This window comes from Balearica regulorum, chromosome Z, assembly GCF_011004875.1.
Source record: "Balearica regulorum gibbericeps isolate bBalReg1 chromosome Z, bBalReg1.pri, whole genome shotgun sequence".
In the NCBI taxonomy this organism is placed as follows: Eukaryota; Metazoa; Chordata; class Aves; order Gruiformes; family Gruidae; genus Balearica; species Balearica regulorum.
Genome location: NC_046220.1, coordinates 82,961,304 through 82,985,852, shown reverse-complemented (window position 1 = coordinate 82,985,852; position 24,549 = coordinate 82,961,304). Strand labels below are relative to the sequence as shown.

The following is a 24,549-nucleotide window of genomic DNA, read 5'->3' as shown; positions in this document are numbered from 1 at the left end:
CAGGCCGGGCGGGGCGGGGCGGGGCCGGGAGCGGCGGCTGCTGCAGCGGAGCGCGGAGACGGCGGCGGCGGCGGCGGCAGGATGCGGGAGTTACGGTTCAGGGACCACTTCTGGGTGAGCGGGGACACGGAGGACCGGGGGGAACGGGGTAGGACCCAGCCGGAGCCGGGGAGGGTGTCATAGCCGGAGGCGGGGGATCAGAGCTGGTTCGGGAGCGTGTGGGGGGCTGTCACCCGTGTCTGGTAAGGATTGGCTCCAAAGCCGCCTTCGTGGTCCTGGTGCCTTTGCTGAAGGCTCTGAGCAACCCCTGGCAGGCACTGCCCGTCCACGCGTGTCCTGAGAGCCGTGGATTTGCAGCCTGCCCCACGCAGGCAAAATACCCCCAGGCAAGCGGCTGCCACCGTGCTGGAGGAAGTCGGTGCCGGGCTGAGGGTTTAAGATAATAGTAATTAGCCACTGGTGAATTCCTTGGAGACCATGGCCGAAAAGCTAATCCTGGACCAGGAGCCAGTCGCTCTGTGTGCGGCTGCCAAGCTGTGGAGGAAAACCCACAGTTTGGGGAAAGCCGCAATTAAATCTTTTGAATCTGAACTGTGCTTTTGGGAATGGAGAAGTGCTGAATAGCCACTTATCTGCTGCAGGGCATCGGCACAGTGTCTGCTCAGTTCCTTTTGGTGTGCAGGCCTTTGTTCCAGGTACTACCAACCAGAAAATAAATTACAAAATTTTGTCTTTTGGGGCTGAAAATCCCCATCTGTGAACGGCACCGAGCCCAGATGATGCTTAGGAAACAGCTTCTGTCTTGCAGTATGGGGGGAAGGTGCATGGGCCTGGTGGGTATTTGTTATTTATAGTTACTGGGAGAAGATAGGACATTGTGTATGTACTTTTTAATTGGCCAGAAACAGGAAATAAGTTCATCTTGTATTCAAGCTCTTTTTACATTACGGGGGTAGTACATTATAGATCTCCAGGTTTGGGGCTCTTGCGTGTTGTGGAATGAGAGGGGTAAGTGCAGAGGACCAGGCTCGCCCAGCATCCTTAACATGTTATCTGGCATAGCGCTGTCAAATATGTAAATCCTACACAGGTATCAAACCTGGCTTGGAAAATAAAGCCAGCTTTGCATCTGGCAGCTGTTTGTTGCCCAGAAAGTTCCGCGGTGCTTCCTTTGCTTTGCAAATGTGCAGGAGGGATGCGAGGGTGGTGGCAGCATCCCCCAGGCTGCGGGGGGAATAGCTGTGCTGCCAGGAGAGCAGAGTAGATATGGTTTGTTGTGCTTCGGTGGCACATTGGATTGAAGAAGAGGTCCTCAGCGCAAGGTTGGCTTTGGCTAGCGCTGCCCAGTTTGCTCTGCTGCAGCACAGTGCTTTTTGAAAGAGGATCCTGGAGGAAGGGGCTCGGTGGGAGAAGATATGGTGGTAGGAGCAGCCCCGAGGCGAGGAGGAGCCGGGTATTGCATCCTGCTCACTCCTGCCTGACCCCCTGTACTGCAAAGATGGTTATTTACTGAATAATCCCTTGTTCTTGCTGAGCCCAAACTATTGGCGCTGCCAGGGATTTCACTTGGCTTTTTCCTTTCCGAAGCCTGTGTGCTTCCCCTCCTGACCAAGGGGCAGGCAGCAGGGGCGGAGGTTGGACGGGAACGTGATGGACGTGACTCAGTGGAGAGATCGAGGCCCTTGCTGTGTTTGGCCCATGGAAAAGGCAGGTACCACCCCAAGCAGTCTCCACGCCACGTACCGGTGACTGTGCATCAGCTGCGAGGGCTGGGGAGGGAAGGGGGAAACGAGAGACGGGCCGAAGAAAACCAAATTTAGACAAGGTGCGGAGGGCTGCTCATCCAGCTTTGGTTTGCTGTTAAGTGCTGTGAAAGAGTGAAAACTTCCCCCTGTCATTTTTCCTCTTAAATTACTTTGCTTAAGCCAAAAAGGGAAGAACTCTACTTTGCCAAAGCAAGTGATTTTGCAGTGGTCACAACAGCCCGATGGGAAGGGGGAGATTTTGGGAGGGCTTCAGGGGAGGGATGCTGCAATGGATGTGACAAAATCTAAAAAATAACCACCTCCCAAAAAAGCTGAGCCATTTTTGGTATCGCAGCTTTCAGCTTTGAAAAGTGTCTGGGTTTGAACGGTGACCGCTGAATTTCTTTGTGGGGACGAGCTGTACGCCCCCCTGCTCTGCTGGGGTGGTGGGGCTGTGCCTCAAGCGTCATCTGGGAACTGATGTAGCTTTAAACCCTGGCAGTTCAGGCTTCTTTGGTGGAGTACTGCGTCTATCTTTTCCTGCACTGGAACCTCATCCTTGCTGAAGTTCATGGTGTGACGCTCATGATGCGCTGCCTTGGGACAGCACAGTGAGACTTTGCTCTTTGCCTTTGAGTTTGCTCACCTTCTTTGGTCTCAGCACAAGATAATAAATTACTTTAAATAAAGGGGTTTGCTTTTTTGCATCCTACGTAGCTCCTGCTCACCCGGGGGCCAAAGTCCGGAGATGCCTGAAGCTGAACGTAAGGGCAGGGAGGACCTTGAACTAGCGTTGCCTTGAACGTCCCCGCTTGCACGATGTTCCTTCCCACAGGTAGTGCTGCCTGTAGCTGCCTGCAGCGATAAAAATATGCCAAAGACCATGTTTGTTTCCTCTTTCCCTGCCTGTAGCAATTACTGCGAATTGAGCAAGTGTGGGGTTTTGTTTTCATTTGTTTTTGCAACCTGCTGTTCTTCCTTCACGCTATGAGGTCTCTTCTTTCACTTTTAGGTACTCCCAAATATTTCTTTTTCAAGCCAAGGAAAAGTGATGCTGCTAAAACAATCCATGGCTCAGGCAAATCATCTGCAGTAAAAGCTGCACTGGCATATTTAATTTCCTAACAAAACACGTGGAAAAGTGTCTGAAAACATGTATTCCATGCCCCCCCCCCGCCCCCCTGAACACATAGGAAAGAGCTATTGCATCTCCTTTTGCAATGGGAGAAACAAAGAGTGGGGGGAAAGAAGTGCTTTGCCCCTCGCTGCAGAGCAAGGGAGCGCCCGTGTCTGCAAAAGGAACCTGCTACCATGGGTTATGGATGGTATTTTGTCAGGGTTGTGACCAGCTCTATTTCTTCTTCATTGCCAAGATTTTTGTTCAGCTCCGTGTGCCTGGCCAGGGATAAACTCCCTTTTTTTCTGTAGCTGCGGGGACTTTTTTCTCCTGACAGCGGGGACTGCCAGCCCCAGGCTCCTGGGTTCGTTACCCGGCTGCTGAGTAGCGATGTGACGCTGGCTGGGACGTTTCACTTCCCCTTACTCCCGCGTGTCCTTCTCTAAATGGAGACTGGCTTGGCAGAGTTTATCGGCAGCGTTATGAAATCCTCAGGTCATCGTTTGAAGGAAACAAGGTGGGGTTTGCGGGCAGAAATAATTGCATCTGAGATGGGATGGTGCGTTGGCTGTCTACGTCTCTGGCATGAGGAGGGTGGATGTGCTGGCACAGAGGGGAGGAAACATCAAATGGAAAATTATTAATCGAAAAGCTGCTTTTTGCAGGGTGCCGTTCTCATGCGGGTGGATTTGCAGCGAGTCCTTTTCCTCCCTGTGATGAGTTTTGTCTGTCCTGTTGTACCCTCCTGGTTGTGGGATGGGGAGGAACTGCTGCCTCTTGCAGCATGTCCAGCTTCCCTCACCCTGGTCCCTGCAGGCACCAGCACAAGAGTTTTTCTTGGTGTCAGTAACCTCTGCAGGACCCCAAATGATTTTGAGGCAAGCAAGAATAGCACAGCCATTTATTGTTGCACGGTGTTTGTGACTACTAAAAGAGACATCCAGCTTCTGCTGTGTTTCTCTGAGCAGAAAAGATTGATGAGAGATACTAAGAGCTCTGCATAAATAAAGATCTTTCAAGCGATGGTGTGTGAGTGGTGCAATGCCCCAAACCTTTCATTTTGAGAAGGTTGGGACAGACTGCTTGAGGGTAGGAAGGCTCTGCAGAGGGATCTGGACAGGCTGGATCAATGGGCCAAGACCAACTGTATGAGGTTCAACAAGGCTCAGTGCTGGGTCCTGCACTTGGGTCACAACAACCCCAGGCAACCCTACAGGCTTGGGGCAGAGTGGCTGGAAAAGGACCTGGGGGTGCTGGTCAACAGCTGAGTGAACATGAGCCAGCAGCGTGCCCAGGTGGCCAACAGCATCCTGGCTGGTATCAGGAATGGTGTGGCCAGCAGGACCAGGGCAGTGATCGTCCCCCTGCGCTCAGCACTTGTGAGGCCGCACCTCAAGTGCTGGGTTCAGTTTTGGGCCCCTCACTACCAGAAGGACATTGAGGTGCTGGAGCGTGTCCAGAGAAGGGCAATGGAGTGGGGAAGGGTCTGGAGCACAAGTCTGATGAGGAGCGGCTGAGGGACCTGGGGGTGTTGAGCCTGGAGAAGAGGAGGCTGAGGGGAGACCTGATGGCTCTCTGCAGCTCCCTGAAAGGAGGGTGTAGCCAGGTGGGTGTTGGTCTCTTCTCCCAAGGAACAAGCAACAGGACAAGAGGAAATGGCCTCAAGTTGCACCAGGGGAGGTTTAGATTGGATATTAGGAAAAATTCCTTCACCGAAAGGGTTGTGAGGCATTGGAACAGGCTGCCCAGAAAGGTGGTGGAGTCACCATCCCTGGAGATATTTAAAAGACGGTAGCTGTGGTGCTTAGGGACATGGTTTAGTGGTGGACTTGGCAGATGTTGCTAGATTAATGGTTGGACTTGAAGATCTTAAGGGTCTTTTCCAATCTAAATGATTCCATGATTCTCCCATGGCATTGGCTTTGTAGGGGGTGTGTCTGGAGGGTATTTTCCATGTGAAGTGGGGTAGAAGATGGAAATGTCAAGCTCAGCAGCTTTCCTTTCAGCTGCAACTCACACAAGGTCATAACGTGACTTCTGATCCCCACTAGGGCATTTTGGCCCTTCTTTTGGCTAAAACCGCAAACAAACCCTAAGCATCACAACAAGCACACAAATTCCTTCTGCTCAGTGAGTCCATCAGGAGGATGGCACAAACCCAGGCAGCTGGTTGGGAAGGTGGGGCACGTCCTGCTGAGCCCTGCGGGCTTGAGAAACATCAGCTGCTGCTTTGTCACCTCAAAATCATCTGTTTGTAGTTTCCATGGACTGTCCTCTAAATAGCACGTGGGGTCAGAGCTCTGCCCAGCGGGCAGGACCAGCACAGCCACGTGCTGCAAGGCGGGAGGAGAGATGCTCGTCCCACCGCATCCCTGTGGTTGGTGGGGGCTTGGTGCAACTCCCCATCCTCCATACCTGTCTTTAGCTTAGTTTACTATGTCTTTAAGTCTTGTCCTCTGCGCCCGTGGCTCTGTCCTTCTGTGTTGCCCTTCCTCTTTCATTGCTCCCTGCAAGCCCTGTGTTAGGGACATCCCATGGGCAATCACACTGGTCCTTTTAATACTTTCTGTGCCAACATCTGCCCAGAAGGGTGTTGCGAAGGCTGGTTTTACGACATACAACCCCGCTCGGCTTCTTCTGGGCCAGGAGCTCCTCCTGCCTGGAAGCAGCTCTTTTGGAAACCTCTACCATCTCCGTTACGTCCTGTGTTTCGTATAACACCTTGCACTGCGAGGTCTGGTCCAGCCTTGGGTGCTTAGGAAATGCGTATGTGCTGGAATTAAATCCTTCTACTGGAGGAGGAAGAGCGATAAAATAAAGAGCTTAGTGCACATTTTTGGCGGATGCTCCCAATTTTTCCCCTGGCACTGTGGCCTGGTGCAGTGAGCCCAGGTGTCCCAGGCAGCAGAGCGGGATGCAGGAGCCTTCAGGTGCCCCCCTGACACGCAGCGATGTGGGTCTGACCGCTCTGTCCTACCCGGGCTTGCAGGAACTCATAGTTGTTCTCCGCATTCATTTTATTTCCTTTAAAACCAGGGATAGGAAGTCAAGTTAGGATGTTCCTGTGGTTTGCAACCGTCATGACGACCGATGGCAGTGCAAGCGTGTTTCCTTTTTCACAGGCCCAGTTAGCAAAGACGCAACACAAACTGAGAACTGGTTGTGAGTTTATCAGTAATAAGCCCATTTTTGGAGGCTTGTTTGTGCTTTATAAAGAAACAGAAACTCTTTTGGTTTCTGCGAAGGTCGTGCTCCACAGTCCTCTCTTCCCGTGCATGCCACGGACGGAGCAAAGCTGATCTGGGATACCTGGGGATTTCTTGCAGGTCCCACTCCACCAGATCTCTGCTTCACTTCTTGCTTTCTGGCCAGTGACATTCAAGTCCTTGACTCCTTAGGGAAGTCCACATAATTAAATTCATTATCACAAATACCAGCCCTGTTCCTCCTCATTTCTTGCACCAGGTACAAACTCCCAAGAAATCTTCCCTTCTGCTGCCCACACTTTCACACCAGTTTTCTGCATACTCTCATCCTGGCTTTGAACCATTTCCTAAATCTCTCCATTCTGTCATTATTCCTTTTCAAGTTTCTTAATAACTGTTTGTGGCTTTTGCTTCCTTTCCCTGAGTTTCATATCAGCTCCTACTGTTGTTTCCTTTCTGCAGCCTCTTTCTTTATATTTTTTGCTCCCATATGTTGCTCTTCTATGCAACACTGACTGGTCCTCTTTGCAGAAGACCACAGGTAGCACCTTCTGCTCAGCTCCCTGCACCTGCTTCAGGCTTTTTCTAGAGGAGAGCTCATGGTCAGATCACCTCTTTGTATTATCACAGCACTTAGGAGCCCTAGTCTTGGCCCAAGTCTCCAGGGTGGTAAATCCTCAACAGTCATAGGACAAAAATCCATTTTTTTTGTCCTAAGGTGCTTCCAGGTATGGGTATGGGGAAAGAATGGGGTAGAATTAGTCAACCTTCATCCTAACCTACATCATTATTGCATGTATCTTTCTTTTTCTTTTTTTTTTCTTTTTTTTAATAAGCATCAGTACAATATATATTTTTTAAGAAGTAATGCGAAGAAAAGCATTGATCCTTCAGAAGTCTGTGGGAAGTGTGAGCAGCACTGTGGGGCTGAGAGCCCTGGGTTGGAAGATGGGACTTGGCTCTATGGGTGGAGGCAGGACCTCTCCATGGCTGTGATGTTTTGTGGGGAGTGAAGAAGCTAGCCCTGTGTGGTGGGTTGGAGATAGAGCAATGGTGGAGGAGGACCTGGTACTTAGGGAAATTATCTTTGCAGTGGTGTTTTGAATTGATGTGTTGCTTTTTGCAAGGCCAAAGAGAAGGCTGTTGCAGCAGCGATCATTGGGTGCATCCATATATTACTGTGAGGGCAGCAAGAGAAGCCTGTAGCTCAGTGATCCTATGCAGAAAGGTCTGATAAATTCATCTCCAGCCCAGATGTAGGCTCCTACAGCCAGATGTAAGTGTGATGCCCAGAATAGTGCAGGCCAATGCTAACTGAGATCCGTCTCCATGTATGCAGAAACTGGGAGGAGCAGTAGTAAGATGGGCTCTATCTAGATATTTGGAGGATTTTTAGTGTTTGATTTCATTAAGTTGTCATTAAGCCTGACAGCTAGGCTCCTACGAGGAGATGCTGTGTGCTGTGGGGCCAGCTGTGCTTAGGCCAGGGGGGGAGCAATAGGATGTTGTAGGACTGAAGTCTTCTGTTTTCTAAAAATCATAGAAAACATAGAAATCACAGAATGGTTTGGGTTGGAAGGGACCTTAAAGATCATCTTGTTCCAACCCCCTGCCATGAGCAAGGACACCCTCCACTAGCCCAGGCTGCCCAAAGCCCCATCCAACCTGGCCTTCAACACTTCCAGGAATCCAGGGGCAGCCACAGCTTCTCTGGGCAACCTGTGCCAGGGCCTCACCACCCTCACAGGGAAGGTGAATATATGAATATATTATTCATATATTTCTTCCTTATATCTAATCGAAATCTCCCCTCTTTCAGTTTAAGGCCATTACCCCTTGTGTGTCACTCCATGCCCTTGTCACCAGTACCTCTCCAGCTTTTCTGTAGCCCCTTCAGGTACTGGAAGGTGCTCTAAGGTCTCCCCGGAGCCTTCTCTTCTCCAGGCTGAACAACCCCAACTCTCTCAGCCTGTCCTCACAGAAGAGGTGCCCCAGCCCTCTGATCATCTTTGCGGCCTCCTCTGCAACTTGCTCCAACAGCTTCATGTCCTTCAAGTCATGAAAGTGCCTTGTCCCAAATTTCCGCCACCGTTGTCACTCTGGAGCCTCTCCCACTCCTAAGAGGAACAGATCTTATTTCATAAAGAGACACTTTCACACTTCCTCCCAGCTGAGCCATCGCTCGTGCAAATGCCGCTGGAGGTGGCAGTCGCCATGGACTGCACTGACCAGGACGTGACTCCTGTTCTTGTGTTTTTAGAGTACAGATCTGACGAGCACAGTGGGCTATGACAGCATCATTCAACATCTGAATGACGGCAGGAAGAACTGCAAAGAGTTTGAAGACTTTTTGAAGGAAAGGTATGGAGCTGCCTCTGAAAATGGGCGGGGTTGAACCTGGGAAGCGTGGCACTACTTCTACTCCTTGTATTCCCAGTTTGGTTTCTGTCGCATTTAACTGTCTGCTCTGTTAAAACACCTTTGATTTTTGACTGATGAGGAACTTGTTTTCTTACGCTGTCCTTTCCTTGTGTGGCTGGTGCTATGGTATGAAGTCCATGCCCGGGAATCCTCAGCTGTGAGGCAGCAATGGTGCCCAGGGCTTGATGCTCACACTTTGAACTGTCTGTTAAAAAGAAAGAGGAATCAGGAGCAGTTTAATAATTCAGTCTTACATGTTGGCAGACATCTGTACTGATGTGTTTGCAGCTGTTGGTGGCCTGCAGATCAGGTGAAGACCTTGGCACAGGAGAGGCATGACTTTGTCCTGAATTTGTCTTTGTGGATTATGGACAGCCCACAGATTTTATGTTAAAAAGAAGTAGTAGCATTAGGTAGTGCATTTATTAATCAGAGGATATGACCTAAGTTGAGGTTCTGTGGCTACAAAGGCACAGCTGAGGTAGTCTGGCTGTGTATTCTGACTTTGTGGTTGATCAGGTTAGCAGTGGCTAAATGTGAAGGGCGTTGTAGAACAACACTGAATTAATGTTATTTTGGTATTGAGAAATGGAGAAGACAAAACTCTGAATACAAGACTTGATACAAAACAGCCTGGAACAAATGTAATGGGGATGAGGAGGACGAGAACTTAGAGTTAAAAGTGTCTCATGCACCTACATCTGTCTAGGCTGTAATTCCATGTTCCAGGAAAATTTGGGCTTTCCAGCTGCTTGAGGAACCATCCACTGAACCCTAAAAACTGTGTCCCACTCAGCTATGACAATGGAGAGAGTGCAAAAAGCCTCTTCCACACCCTGTGCCCCATTCGTCTTTGCTGTTGAAGAAGGTGTAGGTTCCCACTGATGTGTCTAGGCACGAGGAGATTAGAAGCTGGACATGGACTTGCTACTGCCACCCCTCTCTGAACATGGCCCAGTTCTTCATGTACAGTACAGCTGTTACATGGTCCCAGCCATGGAGAACATGCCTGTTGGATTTGATGCTTTGTCTGAAAAGGAAGTTTATGGGAATATTGTTAGATAGACCAAAAAAAATCAATTTATAATATTTTCTTCCATTTCCCTACAAGCTTTTGGAGTTTTTAAAGAGCTAAGTTAGGTGAACCCCACTGCCAACCTCTAGAAATTAATGACATAGGCACCTGCATTCAAGCTACAAGCATTTTAGGAAGGTATTTATTTTATCCAGTAGACCTTCTAATGCAAGCCTCTAGCAGTACTTGTTTTTCTCCACTGACTGCAGACAGCTAGGGCGGCTTGCCTAGGTGGAGATACATACATTTGGCCAAGCAAGTCCAGCCCTGATTGTCTGTACAAATTACAAAGCAACTGCAGAAAGCTGGTTGTTCTTAGATGGCAACACATTGGCTTTCGTCCCTGCTGCCCCTCTTTCTTCCAAGAGAGGAGGACAATACAATCTCTCAAAGGTGTTTTTTATGTTACCTCACAAGATGTGGCCTCTTCTCCCTTAGGTTCCTCCTAAGGACCAGAGGTGAGTAGAAGCGAGTACCTATTGCCTGATTTTAAAAAGTTCTGAAGAGCTGAAATGGCCCAGCTGAGCTTTGGGGTGCATGTATGGTGGCTGAGTGGTCTTTGAGGTCTCCATTCTCTCACATTTGGTTTAAATCAGCCAAATCAGATTCAGAAGTACTTAGTGTGGATGTATCAACAGATGCTGATGGCTGAGACGTAGAAAATGTGTGATCACACCGGCCTTGTTCTCACAGGAAACTGAGATGAAAACTGCTCAGGTGACTTATTTGGCTGCATTTAGCCACCAGCTGTGCTGGGTGCTTAGTCCTCCATCTCCTGCGGAGGTGGTCCTTGCACTCATACGCCATGGGAGATGGGGAGAGCCCATTGGGACCACAGACACAGAAAAACAACGTGTTTTCAGTAGAAAGGCTGTTGGGTAACTGCAAACAGCAGTCTTTCTTCAGCCAACTGTCCACAGTTGGTTTGCAGAAGGTCAGAAGAAAGGGTGTTAAGAGCGGGTCTTGGCCTCTGGTGCAAACAAGTATCAGTTTCTGAAATGAGAACTTCCTCTCATTTCCTTTTTCCTCAACAGGGCAATTATAGAAGAAAAATATGGCAAAGAGCTCATTAACTTGTCAAAGAAGAAGCCCTGTGGGCAGACGGAGCTGAAGTAAGTGCACAGTCCTGCATGTGTTTTGCTTTTATGGGTGTCCTTGCTTGGAGAAACAAAGGAGGAAGAGAAGGAAGGAGGCTGTGAAAGACAAAACAGTGTTGAAATGTGATTGGGATGTGTCGTGGTTTTACCCCAGCCGGCAGCTGAGCACCACGCAGCTGCTCGTTCACTCCCCCCCATCAGGATGGGGAAGAGAATTGGAAGAGTTAAAGTGAGAAAACTCGTGGGTTGAGATAAAGACAGTTTAATAGGTAAAGCAAAAGCCGCGCGCACAAGCAAAGCAAAGCAAGGAATTCATTCACCACTTCCCATGGGCAGGCAGGTGTTCAGCCATCTCCAGGAAAGCAGGGCTCTGTCACGCGTAACGGTTACTTGGAAAGACAAACGCCATTGCTCCGAACGCCGCCGCCCCCCCCCCCCCTTCCTCCAAGCTCCTTATAAACTGAGCATGACGTCATATAGTATGGAATATCCCTTTGGTCAGTTTGGGTCAGCTGTCCTGTCTGTGTCTCCTCCCAACTTCTTGTCCACCCCCAGCCATCCCGCTGGCAGGGCAGTGCAAGAAGCAGAAAAGGCCTTGGCTCTGTGTAAGCACTGCTCAACAATAAGTCCATAGAACAAAAACATCTCTATATTATCAATGCTGTCTCCACCACAAATCCAAAACGTATCCCCACACTAGCTACTATGAAGAAAAATCAATCCTCTCAGCTGAAACCAGGACAGGATGTTACCAGAAGATGCTATGAAATCGGTCTTGCAAAGGAACGGGTTGGCCTTTGCCAATAATTGAGTTGGACACCTCCGAGTCCCCACCAGCTGTAGACTAACCAAAGCATCATAGACACTCAGGCAAGATGTGGGCTGGTGGTTCAGCAGAGGGCTGAAGATCATGACACCTTGGGTTCACTCTTGACTGGTTTTGTGGCCAGAGGGAAGTACCGGTACTTCCTTGACTCAAACCATGCAAATTGTCAAAGCCCAGCATATTACCACCCCTAGGGGTGCTGCCGCCGCTGTGGTTGGCTCCATGAATGGGTCTCCATTTCTGCAGTGACCCGTGGCACCTTCTGCTTCCTGCTTTGTTTCTATACTTTATACATGCCTGGTCTCATATTCTCTGATCGTTTATTTGCAGTTTTATATTGAGGTGTCACATAAAACGTTTCTGAAATCTTTATTGTACAATATTAACAGGGAGAAAAGTTGCCCGCATTTCCATCCATTTGCCAATGCACCATGTAGAAGGTGTTCATATGCCCCAAATAATACTTTTAGGAAGTTGTTTGAAACATTTGTCATGAAAGTCAGGATTTTTAAGAGCATCCAGTGTTCAGAAAGATGTAAAGTAGATCTCAAACCAAGTAAGCTGTGTTATACTCAACAAGAGGGAAAAAGCTGGAGGTGTAAAGAGGGTAAATAAACCTGCTTCGAGTTGCTTTGGCCGGCATCGAGTGAGGGACTTGCTATCTGTTTTGGGGGAGGTGCTCTGCCGATGCCTGTGCCTGGCTGTGCTTTCCCAGTTTTTAATGCCCTGCCTGTGTTTTTCAGCACGCTGAAGAGATCCCTGGATGTTTTCAAGCAACGTAAGTAATTCTTTGTGTTTGTCAGGACACTTGGCAGTGCTGAAGCCGGCAGGGAACTGCTTCGGAAGAAAATAGCAGAGAACCTGTGTGATGCTGGGGTCAGGCTGTCCTCCTGGCCTGGCTCATCCCAGTGCATGGGGTTTGGGACCAAGTGCTCCAGAGCATGGGTGGGAGAGGCCATCCACAGAGCATCCTTTTGGGGATGTCTTGGGCTTTTGGGGCTGGCTGCAGCTCAGAGTTGGTGCTTGTGTTGTACATCAAAAGCAGCGTGTGGCAACCTTGTCTGGTTTGCTGGACTGGCTCGACTTGCTGTCTTCACATACATATGCAGTAATTAGCACCTTGAATACTGTGTTCAGTTTTGGGCCGCTCACTACAAGAAGGACATTGAGGTGCTGGAGTGTGTCCAGAGAAGAACAATGAAGCTGGTGAAGGCTCTGGAGAACAAGTCTTACGAGGAGCCGCTGGTAGCAAGTGATAGGATGAGAGGAAATGGCCTCAAGTTGCACTGGGGGAGGTTTAGGTTGGATGTTAGGAAAAATTTCTTCACTGAAAGGGTAATCAGTCATTGGAACTGGTTGCCCAGGGGCATTTAAAAGTATTTAAAAGACGCCTAGAGGTGGCACTTGGGGACATGGTTTAGTGGTGGGCTTGGCAGCGCTAGGTTTACAGTTGGACGTGACAATCTTAAAGGTCTTTTCTAAATGATTCTATGATTCTAGTCAGACCATCTAAAAGATGAAGCTTTGGCCACCTTACATCATCCCTCCATTGTGTCACAGCCCACCAGGGTACATGCAGCCAGCATCCATACCTCGAGGGCTAGCACTCTGCCTTCCTGAGTCCACCCTCCACCCCAGACGGGTTTGTCTCCTGCCCAGTACCGTGGTGGACCTCTCTAATGCGGCTCTGCCCTCGCAGCAGCTGACTATTAATAGCTGCGGTCTTGAAGCAGCTCTGGGGGTTGAACTGTGAGCTACAGTTTGCTTTAGCTCCCTTGACAAGCTTGCTGGGGTGGTGTTTCACAGTATGGCTGCTCACCTTCAGCAAAGCGAGCCTGAGAATTTTGTAGCTTTAGTTTTTTTGTGCCCCAAGTTGGTTGTCTGCTAGCTTGGGGCAATGCTTCCTTCAGACAGCTGCTTCAGGGTGCGATGTGTTGAAACTTGCCTGAATTCATCTGGATGAGGTGGAGATGTGACCATGCTTGTTTGAATAACTTTTCTTGATATGAGTTTTCTTAAACTGAAGGGCACGCTTCAAAAGTACTGCTGCTTTATATGTTTCTGCAAGGGGAAGTATGATGTGGAGTCAGTTTGATGTCACCTACAATAGTTGACTTGAGCAACAGTCTTTTTAGGAATATGTATGTATTTTTAAAATTTTGTTTCTTTGCAGAGATGGACAATGTGGGACAAGGTCACATCCAGTTGGCACAAACCCTTCGGAAGGAAGCAAAGAAAATGGAGGACTTCAGGGAAAAGCAAAAACAGCATCGGAAAAAGGTCAGTCGCTGCAGGAACACGCGCCTTTGCTGCAGGGTGTTGATCCTGCCCCGGCAGTGGGCTGCTCCCAGCTGGTGTCTCCTGCCATGCCCCAGTCCCCTCCGTGTCACTGGTGCCTGCTGCTGCTGGGAAGTCCTGAGCTCCCTCCTACGTGTTGCAACCATGTCGGTGAACTGTGCAGCAACCTCCGACTTCCTTCTTCTCATTGCCGCTTCTTGTCCTTTGGGTGCTTTTTGGGGCCAGCGATAGCAGGGGCTCAGCTCCAGGGACACCAGCCTCAACCAGAGATGTTCTCAAAGTGTATATACATAGTGCTGTACAATCCTCACAGGGTCTGCTAAAATTGGCAAGCTTTTTAACTTCTTCTGGCTTGAGATTCCTTTGTCTGGAAAATGAGGGAAAACTCCTAGAACCAGGGTCTGGTTTGGACCTAGTGGAGGGGAACGGGCTTCCCAATTTTGCCAGACCCTGTGGAGATGATACAGTACTATATATTGCTAGGATTTCATTTGTAGAGCTCTTTTGGATACAGAAGTGGAGGCTTAGATAGAAGCATAAAAGATGTTTTTTGTGAAGATGCTTTGGGTGGATAAAGGTCCTTAAACCCATCTCAATGCGGTTTGTGCCTCTTCCTTTCCTAAGCCACGTAGTCCATCCTGGAGCTTTAGTGGTCAGTGATCTGCTGACTCTGGGTCTGTTGTCTTCACAGATAGAGCTGATAATGGAGGCAATTCACAAAAACAGGAATTTGCAGTACAAGAAGACCATGGAGGTAAAGCAAATATCCTGCTGTTTCTTGCCATATGGGTTAACGCTGCTAACATGCACACACGTAGTGCTGGGGCAGACCTAAATGCGAGGGTCTTCCTCCTCTCCTGCAACTCTCCATGTTGTGTCTGCACAAGCGGTATGCAGGGTGTGCTCAGAAAAACTGAAGAGTACGCCAGGGACATGGCTCGTGGTAGCCTTGCAAGTTGGATATGAGTTATTTAGATGCCATGGACTTGATTGCCATGAACTTTTCGTCCCAAACGAAGAGCAGCTTGTCTTGTGAGGTCGGTTTTGCCCAAGCAGAAAGGTATCCGGGACCTTGCATGCGGTCCCCTGCTCTGCTGGCAGCCTGTGCCCACCTCTTCACTCGTAGGCTGTGCTTTCCTCCAAAGCCTCTCGCCTGAGCTGTATGTGCATCTCGTTGCTTGCTGACATGCTCCTGCCCTGTTTGGTGGCTCTCCTAGGCCAAGCGGCTCTATGAGCAGCGCTGCAGGGAGAAGGACGAGGCGGAACAGGCTGTGCACCGCAATGCAAACCTGGTGACACAGAAGCAGCAGGAGAAGGTACGGTGGTGGCAATGGGGCAGGAGAGAAAGGGATGTCTCTTCTTGCAGCTCTCCTGCCCCATGGCTCTTCGCCCAGCTCTGGGTTTTGGGGCGAGACGGGAGGGCTGCACTGCTGCCCGTGATGCACCAGGGCTCTCCTCTACCTTTCTTCTCTCTCCCATTTTTGGCAGCTGTTCCTGAAGCTGGCTCAGACGAAATCAGCTCTGGAGGACTCTGGTGAGCATGGAAAAGCAGCGTTCGGAGGGCAAGGGGAGCGTTTCACAGGGCAGGGGGTTGTGAAGCCATGGCATGGCTCTTGGTGAACACCAGCTCTTGGGTCAGGTGCAGCTCCTCAGAAACACCTCCCCTGGAGAAGCACTCATGGCCCCACCAAGGCTACTCCCCCAGCACAACCCTCCGCCTTGCTGTGCGGCTCTGCCTCCCCTTGCAGTGCCCACCCACAGTCATTCCTGCTGCTTCTCCCTGAAAGCCCAGCCATTTCAGGCTTCACATATTACCTTCTAGCAAAGGGTTTTGTTTTATTTAATTAATGTTACTCGGATGACAATGTGATTTCCCTCGCAGACAGGAGTTACCAGCAGAGCATTTCCACACTGGAGAAGATCCGGGAAGAATGGCAGACAGAGCACATCAAAGCTTGCGAGGTAAATGCCCCGTAACGCCTTCACGTGGCAGCATGGTCCTCTGGATGTCCATCCCTTGCTGCGGGGGTTAGAGATGGTGCAGATTTGTCTTCTGCTCTGTATTCCCCTGGCAGTGAAGCAGCAGGATGTGTTGCAGCTAACCCTGCGTGTTTCTTGCTTCTGGATTCAAGGTCCCACTACTTCAAGGTGGTTTCCACTATTTTTTTATTTTCTTCTTCCACTGCCTTTTAAAATCGACAGAGTCAGTGCACTAAGTAGTGCTGGTTTTGCCCCTTACCTGCTTGCACATTCAGTGCGGCCATTGTCTTGAACAGTCACGGTCATGGTCACCTCTGCACACCTGGCGACTCGAGGCCAATATGTGCTACAGCTGCCACACCACCCGGCAGACTCTGAAACTCTGAAAGACTTTAAATGACCTTGCAGCAGAGGGCTGGGGACACAGGCTGGGTGAAGCCATCCCCACACACCACGAGCCCTCTGCCTTGTATCTCATGGACCACGTGGTAGTGTGGGAGCCCCTCCGAGTGGTTGTATCAGCCTAGGGCACACTGCCTCACAGCGAAGTGGTTCTACCACGTGCTGGGGAGGTCCAGAGCTGGTGGCAAGAGGACTGTGCAGTTCCTCTGCTGCTGACCTGCGTCTTGCACCTGCCTGTGATCTGTGACCACGAGATGGACAGGGACTGCAGAGATCCAGGTTTTATCCCAGGTCTGCTGCAAGCTTGCAAAAGGTCTCCCCATCCCCAGCCACGCCAATCCCTTCCCAAGCTATTTCTCTGCAGGCTTCTATTTTACTTTTGCCTTTTGAAATGGCATTTGCTGTCTGTTTTGAGTGACGTGCATTGGTGTGTCAGTGCTGGGGTGATTCTGATGTCTGGGGTCTCCAAAAGTGTCTGATGGCAGGGCGTGGGAAGCAGTAGTTTCAGTTCTGCGGATGGGTCACATGCAGGTTTTCCCCTTGGTGTGCTGCAAAGGTCATAACTGATAACAAGTGCATACGTACGCTTGGGATGAAAGTTTATCTTTCACAGAAATGCGTAAAGATATGTGAAATTGAGCGCTCCCAGACTGCAGATTTCAAAAGACTTGGGTTTAAACCTGCTTGGAAAAGGGGTGGGCAGAAAAGAGGAAGAAGACCGACCGGTCAATGCACCTCTGTTTTCATACCTCCCCAGTCCTTGTTTTATTGCTCCATACCTGTGGGAGGGAAGTGACCTGGGACCGCAGGGCCATGGGGTACCTAGGGGATGTGCACTGCCTTTAGGAAGCTGGCTTGGTCTCCCCAAAGGTAGCGGTGTGCCGGGTGACCCCTTCCACATCAGTCCTGCAGACCTTCCTGAGCTTAACACTCATCTTTGAAATACCTGGTTGCGTAGAGGGATGATTTCTCCTCTGGATGAGCTGGAGGACTCGTGGTTTCCATATTTCCTACAGGAGACCACCACCACCTGATCCTCGCTGAGGACAGTCATCTTTGTAGTGGCACTTGGGGATGAGAAATGTTCAGGATAAAAGAGATTTGCTCTCATTTTAAAGATGCGAGGGCTGTTTTATCTGTGTCATTTTAGTTCTTTGAGACTCAGGAGTGCGAGCGGATCAACTACTTCCGCAACGCCCTCTGGCTTCATGTCAACCAGCTCTCCCAGGACTGCGTCCAGAATGATGAGGTATATCAAATGAAAATCTTTTTTTGTGTTTGGAAAGCACTGAGTTGTGTTATGTCTGACTTAGGCTGTGGCCTTTGATCGGCCACCAGACACCAGCATGAGTGTGCCGGTGGAAGGTTTTGGCCAGAGCTCTTGCAGATGAAGTTTTCCCTGTGTTTCCCACATGTTTTGAGGGTGGTGAAACTCTGGGCAGGTTGCCCAGAGAGGTGGTAGATGCCCCATCCCAGAAAACATTCCATTGGACGGGGCTCTGAGCAACCTGCTCTAGTTGAAGATGTCCCTGCCCATGGCAGGGGGTTGGAACTAGATGGGCTTTAAAGGTCCCTTCCAACCCAAACCATTCTATGATTTTATGATTCCCCTACCACTGGAGCTTGTGCCCTGGGTGGGCACTGGGGTTTCACCCCATGTGTGGTAAACGTTTGGAAAAAACCTCTTGGTTTTTGACCTGATGTATAGATGTATGCTTTTTACTTCCCTTTTCGCAGAAATACGAGGAAATCCGCAAGAGTTTAGAAATGTGCAGCATTGAGAAGGATATTGATTTTTTTGTAAATTTACGCAAAACTGGAAGTTTGGCCCCAGGTAAGAGCTCAGTACAATCTCACAAAGTAGTGCTGACTTCCTTGTACTCCTCACGGAGCTGCTGCTCTGATCAGTATCAGTCTAGATGCAAAAACATTGATTGTGCAACATCCCTCCTTTCATTAACTGGGATGCAGTACTAGTCTCTGCCACTTATCACCAGCGCCTGAAGATAATCTCCCCTTTCTGTAACTTTTAATTTCCTGATCAGGCATTTTCCCAGAGAGAGGAAAGACTTAGCAGCTCAATGTTGGTGTTGACAAGCAGTTTATTCTTACATCTTATTCTGTATTTTTACTATTGTTAACTTTTCCTAGCTCCTGTTGTTTATGAAAACTACTATAATACACAGAGAAATCCAACTCCTGTGAGAAGTCCGGTTCCTGTACCTATAGCGAGGTAAAGGACATAACATGTACAGTTGCAATTGCTCTTGCAAGTGATGCTCTCTCCCCACCCCCAAAACAAAAAAAAGTATATTTGTTGCTTTCAGTACATTGGAGGCTTGACCTGGGACTATTAGAGGACAATATTTCCCATGCTATGTGGTATTTCCCATGCTATGTGGTCCATCGCTCTCCACAGCAGGAGTTGTGCCAATGTGCTACCTATTATAAGCTCTTCAACGATCCCCTCAAGCCCAGTCAGAGGTTTTTGCTCCCCGTTTTGAGGTCATTTCTCCCTTCTCATGGGTGGGAATCTTATTCTGAAAGTGCTTGCGGTGACGGTGTGCTCATTTTTTCCTTTGCCAAGCCTCTTCCAGAAGTCCTTTGCGTGGAGGTGGGGGGCTGTGGTGCTCGGACAGCAGAAAAGCAAGGCAGCCTAGGGAATACTGAATTTCATGTGTTGCTCCCTCTGGAAACTATCTGAGCTGCCTTTTAGAGCAGCCTTTGACACCAAAATGAAATCTTCTGGGCTTCCCTGTGTGGTTCTCCATGTAGTCTGCCTATCTGAGGAGAGATGGATCAGTTAAAAGCATGCGTGCATAGAGTGAGGAGCAGCAGCGCTGAATTCACTCCCCCGGGAGTGAAGCTGGGCTGGGGGGGGCAGGGTGAAGGATGCTTCTGCTGGGAGGAAGATGAGGATTCAGAGCCAAAGACTCTTGCTAAAGATGAGTGTCCCACTTTGGCTGTCACATTGGGAGAGGAGTCACCTGCAATTATGGCTTATTGATGTCTCACTCTGGGCTGAGGCAGGTAAAAAGGCATGCCCTGAGGCCCGCTTGTGAATGTTTCCCCATCTGAGTGCTTTTTCGATACTTCTTCCTCTCCCCCACCATAGTAGCTTCAATTCCCGTGTTTGCCAGCAGGCCGCCAATGGTGAGCCCACCATGACATGCCTTGGTACCAGGTCTCCATAAAGCCCAGGCTGGTCAGACTTTTTGTCCTCCCACCAGCTCTAGGAGGGCAGTTTGGGAATGCAGAGACAGGGCAATGGGAGTCCCGTAGCCACACAGATCCTTAGCTTGTGTTTCCTTCTGTGCAGGAGGGGACCTCTGCCCACGCCGACCAGTGCGCCAGGTGAGTTACTTGCTTTATGGGGTTTCTCGCCCCACAGAGGATCTCTCTGCTCTTGCTCTTCCACATCAGATGATAAGTTTTAGCTCTCTAAAGGGACTGATTGAGGTGAAGCTCCTGCTGTACGTCAAGTCCCCACTGAAAGATCATGGGAGGTTGGGTGCTGACTTTGGAGGCAAGGCTTGACCCAGGAGAAGTTCCGATCAAAGCCCTGTGTGCAGGCATTTCTGAAGGATGTCTAAGCTTGGGATCCCACCAGTCTCTGCCTTTCTTTGCTTCAGCAGCACAAGCTATATCGTTCCCAGTGCCACTTCAGTGATGGGATACTGCAGCAGGACTTGGTAAAATGAGGTCCTGCTTTGGCTTTTTGGCAAATCAAGTCATCTCTCTGAGCCTCATCCCCCCCTTATCACAGGTGGCCAGCGCGTGGTGTTTCTGTCCTGTGTAAAGTCTTGCAATGAACACTTTCCATGAGCAGACCTGATGTTTTTTGTGCTCTGTGTTACAGATGAGCCTGATTACGCCACAGTTGACAACTATAGCTTGATACATCACTAATAGCCACAGTAAGTACTCACATTTGATGAAGAAAGGATTTAATACAAGATGCAACTACACAGAGGAGGGACAGTAAAGTAAGAAAGGCCACTGGTTAGGGATGGCATTTTGTGGTGGTGATCATGTCAGCACTGCCATCACTTGTCTGAGCTGGAGCTGTGGTTTAGACGCTGTCCATCCTGTTCTGTAGGTTTTCCAGGCAGAAGACACTGTTGGTGTGGCCAGCGTGGCAGAAGTGATGTTTCCAGTTATTCCCAGCCACACAGAGCTGAAGTGCTTCTCCGTTTTAAGAAAGTATTTGAGGAATTGATAATTATTTGTACATTCAGATAGTGCCTACTAAAAATCTGTGCCTTTGATCAGCAAACACCTTGGACAGATATCCCATCGTGCCACTCGGGGGAAGAAAAGGAATATAAGTGATGGACCCAGACACAGGGGCGATCTGTGTCAGAAGTTTTTGATTTGAAGTTCTTCGAAAGTGCAGCTATCTGGGAGAGGCTGGAGCCTCCCTCTCTCCAGATAACTAAGAAGTCTATGTGCCAAGGGGAACGGTGCACGATGCTTTGGGCGCACTGGCTTACGTTCAGGGCACGTGTATCCCACACTGATCTCAGGTTACACTTTTGCCTGTTTCTAAAGTCTTTCATTAATGGGGATGAAACTTGTAATTTAAGCTTAATTTCAGTCATGTCTCTCAGGGAGCTAGCTTAGAGGAGCAGCAACGGTTACACCGTGTGTCTGGCTTAGCTGTAGATGTGCTTCAGGCTTAAGCGCCGATACTGGAAGCTGGTTTGCATCTTCCCTGGTGCAGCAGTCCACAGCGCAGCTACTAGTGAGAGGCTGTGCCACCATAAACACGCTGGGAAGTCCCACACCATAGTGTTGAAGATCTGAAGGACGTCAGTCAGCTCTTCCAACCACCTCTCCCATGAGGGGCTTGTGTTTTTTTAGGTTCATGGTATAGCTTGTCGCTGATAGGCTCACCATTTGATTAAGTTCTGGGAATCCCTAAACTGTGGACTTGTTCTGACTATGCACCACTGCAAACAAACTTAGCTACTAACTTCGGGCTGGAGCCATGAAACTTGTTTTCTGACCAGGTCTCCTCAAAGTTTGTGCCCTTTTTGTTACTGTATGTACGATTATGGCTTTGATTCAGAAGCTCATGCACCTGAGGGCTGCTGGTCTTTCTGAAGGCCCTGCGTGCAGTGTTGCTTATCAGCTCCTCAGTGCCTTACAACACTGGACACAGGGACACGGGGACCAGTGCACGTTTCAGTTGTCTAAACCTGGTGCCAGGTGACTAACTTTGCAGCAACAGGAGTTGCTGGTTGTATGATGTCCTTCAAGTTGAATCTGTGTGACTTCAGTGTCTGCCTAAGCGCACTGGTCCCAGGGCTTTTACTGTATTTCCTTGTGCAGAGAAGATCACCGTGAGCTTTAACATCTGTCCTGCTGCATTATAACGAACTGTGCGAAGTGCACGTGTCAAGAAATCACTTGTCCTATTTTATTTCTGAAACACCAAGTGTACAATTATTCTTCTGAAGGAGCCTGCTGTAGTCTTAGTTCTTTACATACATATTTTAAAAATAACAGTTTTGAGACTTGTGTGCTAATGCGTGGTTTTGTTCCTATGGTGTTATGTTCACTTTCTGTTGGGGCTGGTACACCTTCAAAGCACCCTGGGATGTTGGGGTGGTGGGAGTTGCCTCTCCTGGAAGGAAGCCCACACGAGCATATCCTTGCTCAGCCTTCATTTCATTAGTTGCTTGGTACCAAGACAGTCGTGGGAGAGAACACACCAAGGCAGGCTGGCATGAGAACAAGTGATTAGCCATGAACTGCAGCCCACGTAGGGCTGTTTCACCTGGGAGACTATCTACTCTATAATACATTGCACGGTTTCTTTATTGGGGTTTTTCATCTGACTCAGCACAATAGAGGGTGTTAGGCTTTTCTGGATGAGGAGGTCCCAACTGAGGCTGAAACTTGGCTTGCACAGAAGTGATCCCAAAATAGGGGTGCTGGTTCTGAACACACCAACTGTTGGAATAGACCTAAAGCCAAGCCAAAACCTGGCTTGGAAGAGGAGTGTCCAGACACAGAACTACTGGGAAGTAAGTAAGTCTGTGTGCCAACAAGTGCTGAAATGGCTTTTTATATTTATCTTCAGTAAGTTGCCTTGCCTGGTTGTCTTCCAGGTGGTCCACAAGACTTTGACAGGGACCTTGACAGGCTTGAGAGGTCGGCCTGTGTGAACCACATGAAGTTCAACAAGGACAAGTGCAAGGTCCTGCACATGGGTCGGGGCAATCCCAAGCACAGCTACAGGCTGGGTGAGGAATGGATTGGGAGCAGTCCTGAGGAGAAGGACTTGGGGGTGTTGGTGGACAAGAAGCTCAGCATGAGCTGGCAGTGTGCGCTTGCAGCCCAGAAAGCCAACCGTGTCCTGGGCTGCATCACAAGAGGTGTGACCAGCAGGTCGAGGGAGGTGATCCTGCCCCTCTGCTTCGCTCTGGTGAGACCCCACCTGGAATACTGCGTCCAGCTCTGGGGTCCCCAACATAAGAAGGACATCAAGCTGTTGGAGCAAGTGCAGAGGAGGCTGCAAAGATGATCAGAGGGCTGGAGCACCTCTCCTGTGAGGACAGGCTGAGAGAGTTGGGGTTGTTCAGCCTGGAGAAGAGAAGGCTCCGGGGAGATCTTAGAGCACCTTCTCGTCCCTAAAGGGGCTACAGGAAAGCTGGAGAGGGACTGTTTACAAGGGCATGGAGTGACAGGACAAGGGGTAACGGCCTTAAACTGAAAGAGGGGAGATTTCGATTAGATATAAGGAAGAACTTCTTCCCTATGAGGGTGGTGAGGCCCTGGCACAGGTTGCCCAGAGAAGCTGTGGCTGCCCCTGGATCCCTGGAAGTGTTGAAGGCCAGGTTGGATGGGGCTTTGGGCAACCTGGGCTAGTGGAGGGTGTCCCTGCACATGGCAGGGGGGTGGAACTAGATGGGCTTTAAGGCCTCTTCCAACCGAAACCATTCTATGCTTCCATGACATCATTTATTCCTTCCAGGACAGTTTTCACAGCCCAGTCTCCCCACAGACCCTGATAACCCACTGTGCCAGCTTCTCTGACCAGTGTTGTCTGCGCAGCTCCTGCCATCCCTCCCCAGTGTGCCCCACAGGGAGAGAGAGACAACACATGCCTTTGTAACTGCTTTACTAACACAGAATAATAATAATAATAACACAGATAGCGAGTAAATCTTACATGCCTTCAGATGCTGGGCCTGAGCTCTGCAGGGACTCATCTGTAGGGAGACAAGAAGAAGTCACTTCTGCTCTCAGCAAGCTTGGACTTGGAACCAGCTGCAGCTTCCTAGAGATGGCTGGTCACCTAGGAGGGGATCAGAAGGGACAGTAGTGCCTGGTCCCCTGGGCTGACCCAGCAGCCCTGCTGTGGCTGGACAGGTGCTGCAGGACAGGCTGCTCCTCTCCAAGTGCTTCCAGGTCCTGCTACAGGGCAGGTAGAAGAGGCTTCACACTCTTGGGGCTTGGCTTGGCTTCTCACCCCACATTCCCTCTAGCATCAGCCTGACCTCTCCACACATCCTTATAGGAGAGCCTGGCCTCCTCCCAGGCCCCTGTAGAGGACCCTCGCCTCCCCACAGGTCCTTATAGGGGAGCCTGGCATCCTCCTAGGATCTTATAGGAGAAAGAGGCGTCCTCCCAGGCCCCTATAGAGGAATATGGTCTCCCCACAGGTACTTACAGAGGAACGTGGCTTCCCCACAGGTCCTCATAGGAGAGCCTGGCCTCCTCCCAGGCCCCTGTAGAGGACCCTGGCCTCCCCACAGGTCCTTATAGTGGAGACTGGCCTCCTCCCAGGCCCCTATAGAGGAAAGTGCCCTCCCCACAGGCCCTTAGACGGCCTGCTCTACTCCCAGGCCTCTACGGAGGCGACGTACCGTGACTCGGTGTGTCCCTCCGTCCCTCCCGTACCTGCCCCACTGTTGATTGGCCGAGAGCGCCCGAGGGGTGGGGCGAGTCCGCCCCTTCCACCGTCGCCCCGAACCGCCTGGGCAGCGCCGCAGCGGGCGGGGGCTATGGCGGAGGCCGTGAGGGCTCCCCGCAAGGCCCGGGCCAAGAGCAAGGCTAAGGTACGGCGGGGCCGGGCGGGGAGCTCCTCAGGGTGTGCCGGTGTGGGGGGCCTCGGCCCAGCGGAGGGTCTCTCACCTCCGCCTCCCGTGTGTGACGGCTCCGTTTGCAGCAGCGAGGGGGGGTTTAGTGCAGCGGGGGGTGGGGGGTGTCATTACCCGCCGTGGGACTTTGGCTGAGGGAGTTGGGTCGTGTTTGGGGTTACTGCTTCTGTTTGTTTGGGGTTTTTTGTTAAGGCAGCGGAAGGGGTGGCCGCTCTGGGCGGTGTTTACATCCACGTTTGTTCGTCCGCCGCCGCTGGAAGCGGTTCGGTGT

At 50.2% G+C, this 24,549-nt stretch overlaps 2 protein-coding genes across 3 annotated transcripts in view; both read left to right on the top strand.

Annotated features, from left to right (window-relative positions):
* Positions 1-14: 14 nt before the first annotated feature.
* Positions 15-21,662, top strand: PSTPIP2 (proline-serine-threonine phosphatase interacting protein 2). Its single transcript, XM_075739760.1, has 15 exons — positions 15-114; positions 8,329-8,429; positions 10,599-10,676; positions 12,231-12,265; positions 13,661-13,767; positions 14,477-14,539; positions 15,003-15,101; positions 15,274-15,319; positions 15,668-15,747; positions 17,318-17,416; positions 17,905-18,001; positions 18,319-18,400; positions 19,487-19,521; positions 20,027-20,084; positions 20,267-21,662. Exons 1-14 carry the CDS (start codon positions 82-84, stop codon positions 20,074-20,076), a joined length of 1,005 nt encoding a protein of 334 aa, XP_075595875.1. The 5' UTR covers positions 15-81; the 3' UTR covers positions 20,077-20,084; positions 20,267-21,662.
* A 2,475-nt stretch (positions 21,663-24,137) lies between these two features.
* Positions 24,138-24,549, top strand: part of EPG5 (ectopic P-granules 5 autophagy tethering factor) — a 57,072-nt gene continuing 56,660 nt past the window's right edge. For both annotated transcript variants that reach the window (XM_075739702.1, XM_075739701.1), the window contains exon 1: positions 24,138-24,236. In XM_075739702.1, coding sequence (XP_075595817.1) covers positions 24,183-24,236 — 54 coding nt within the window. In that variant the 5' untranslated portion in view covers positions 24,138-24,182. The remainder of the gene's footprint in view (positions 24,237-24,549) is intronic.

Coding starts and splice junctions, on each gene's coding strand:
- PSTPIP2 (XM_075739760.1), top strand. CDS start 82: ATGCGGGAGTTACGGTTCAGGGACCACTTCTGG. Junction 13,768..14,476: donor AAAAACAGCATCGGAAAAAG/GTCAGTCGCTGC, acceptor TTGTCTTCACAG/ATAGAGCTGATAATGGAGGC. Junction 15,102..15,273: donor CACAGAAGCAGCAGGAGAAG/GTACGGTGGTGG, acceptor CATTTTTGGCAG/CTGTTCCTGAAGCTGGCTCA.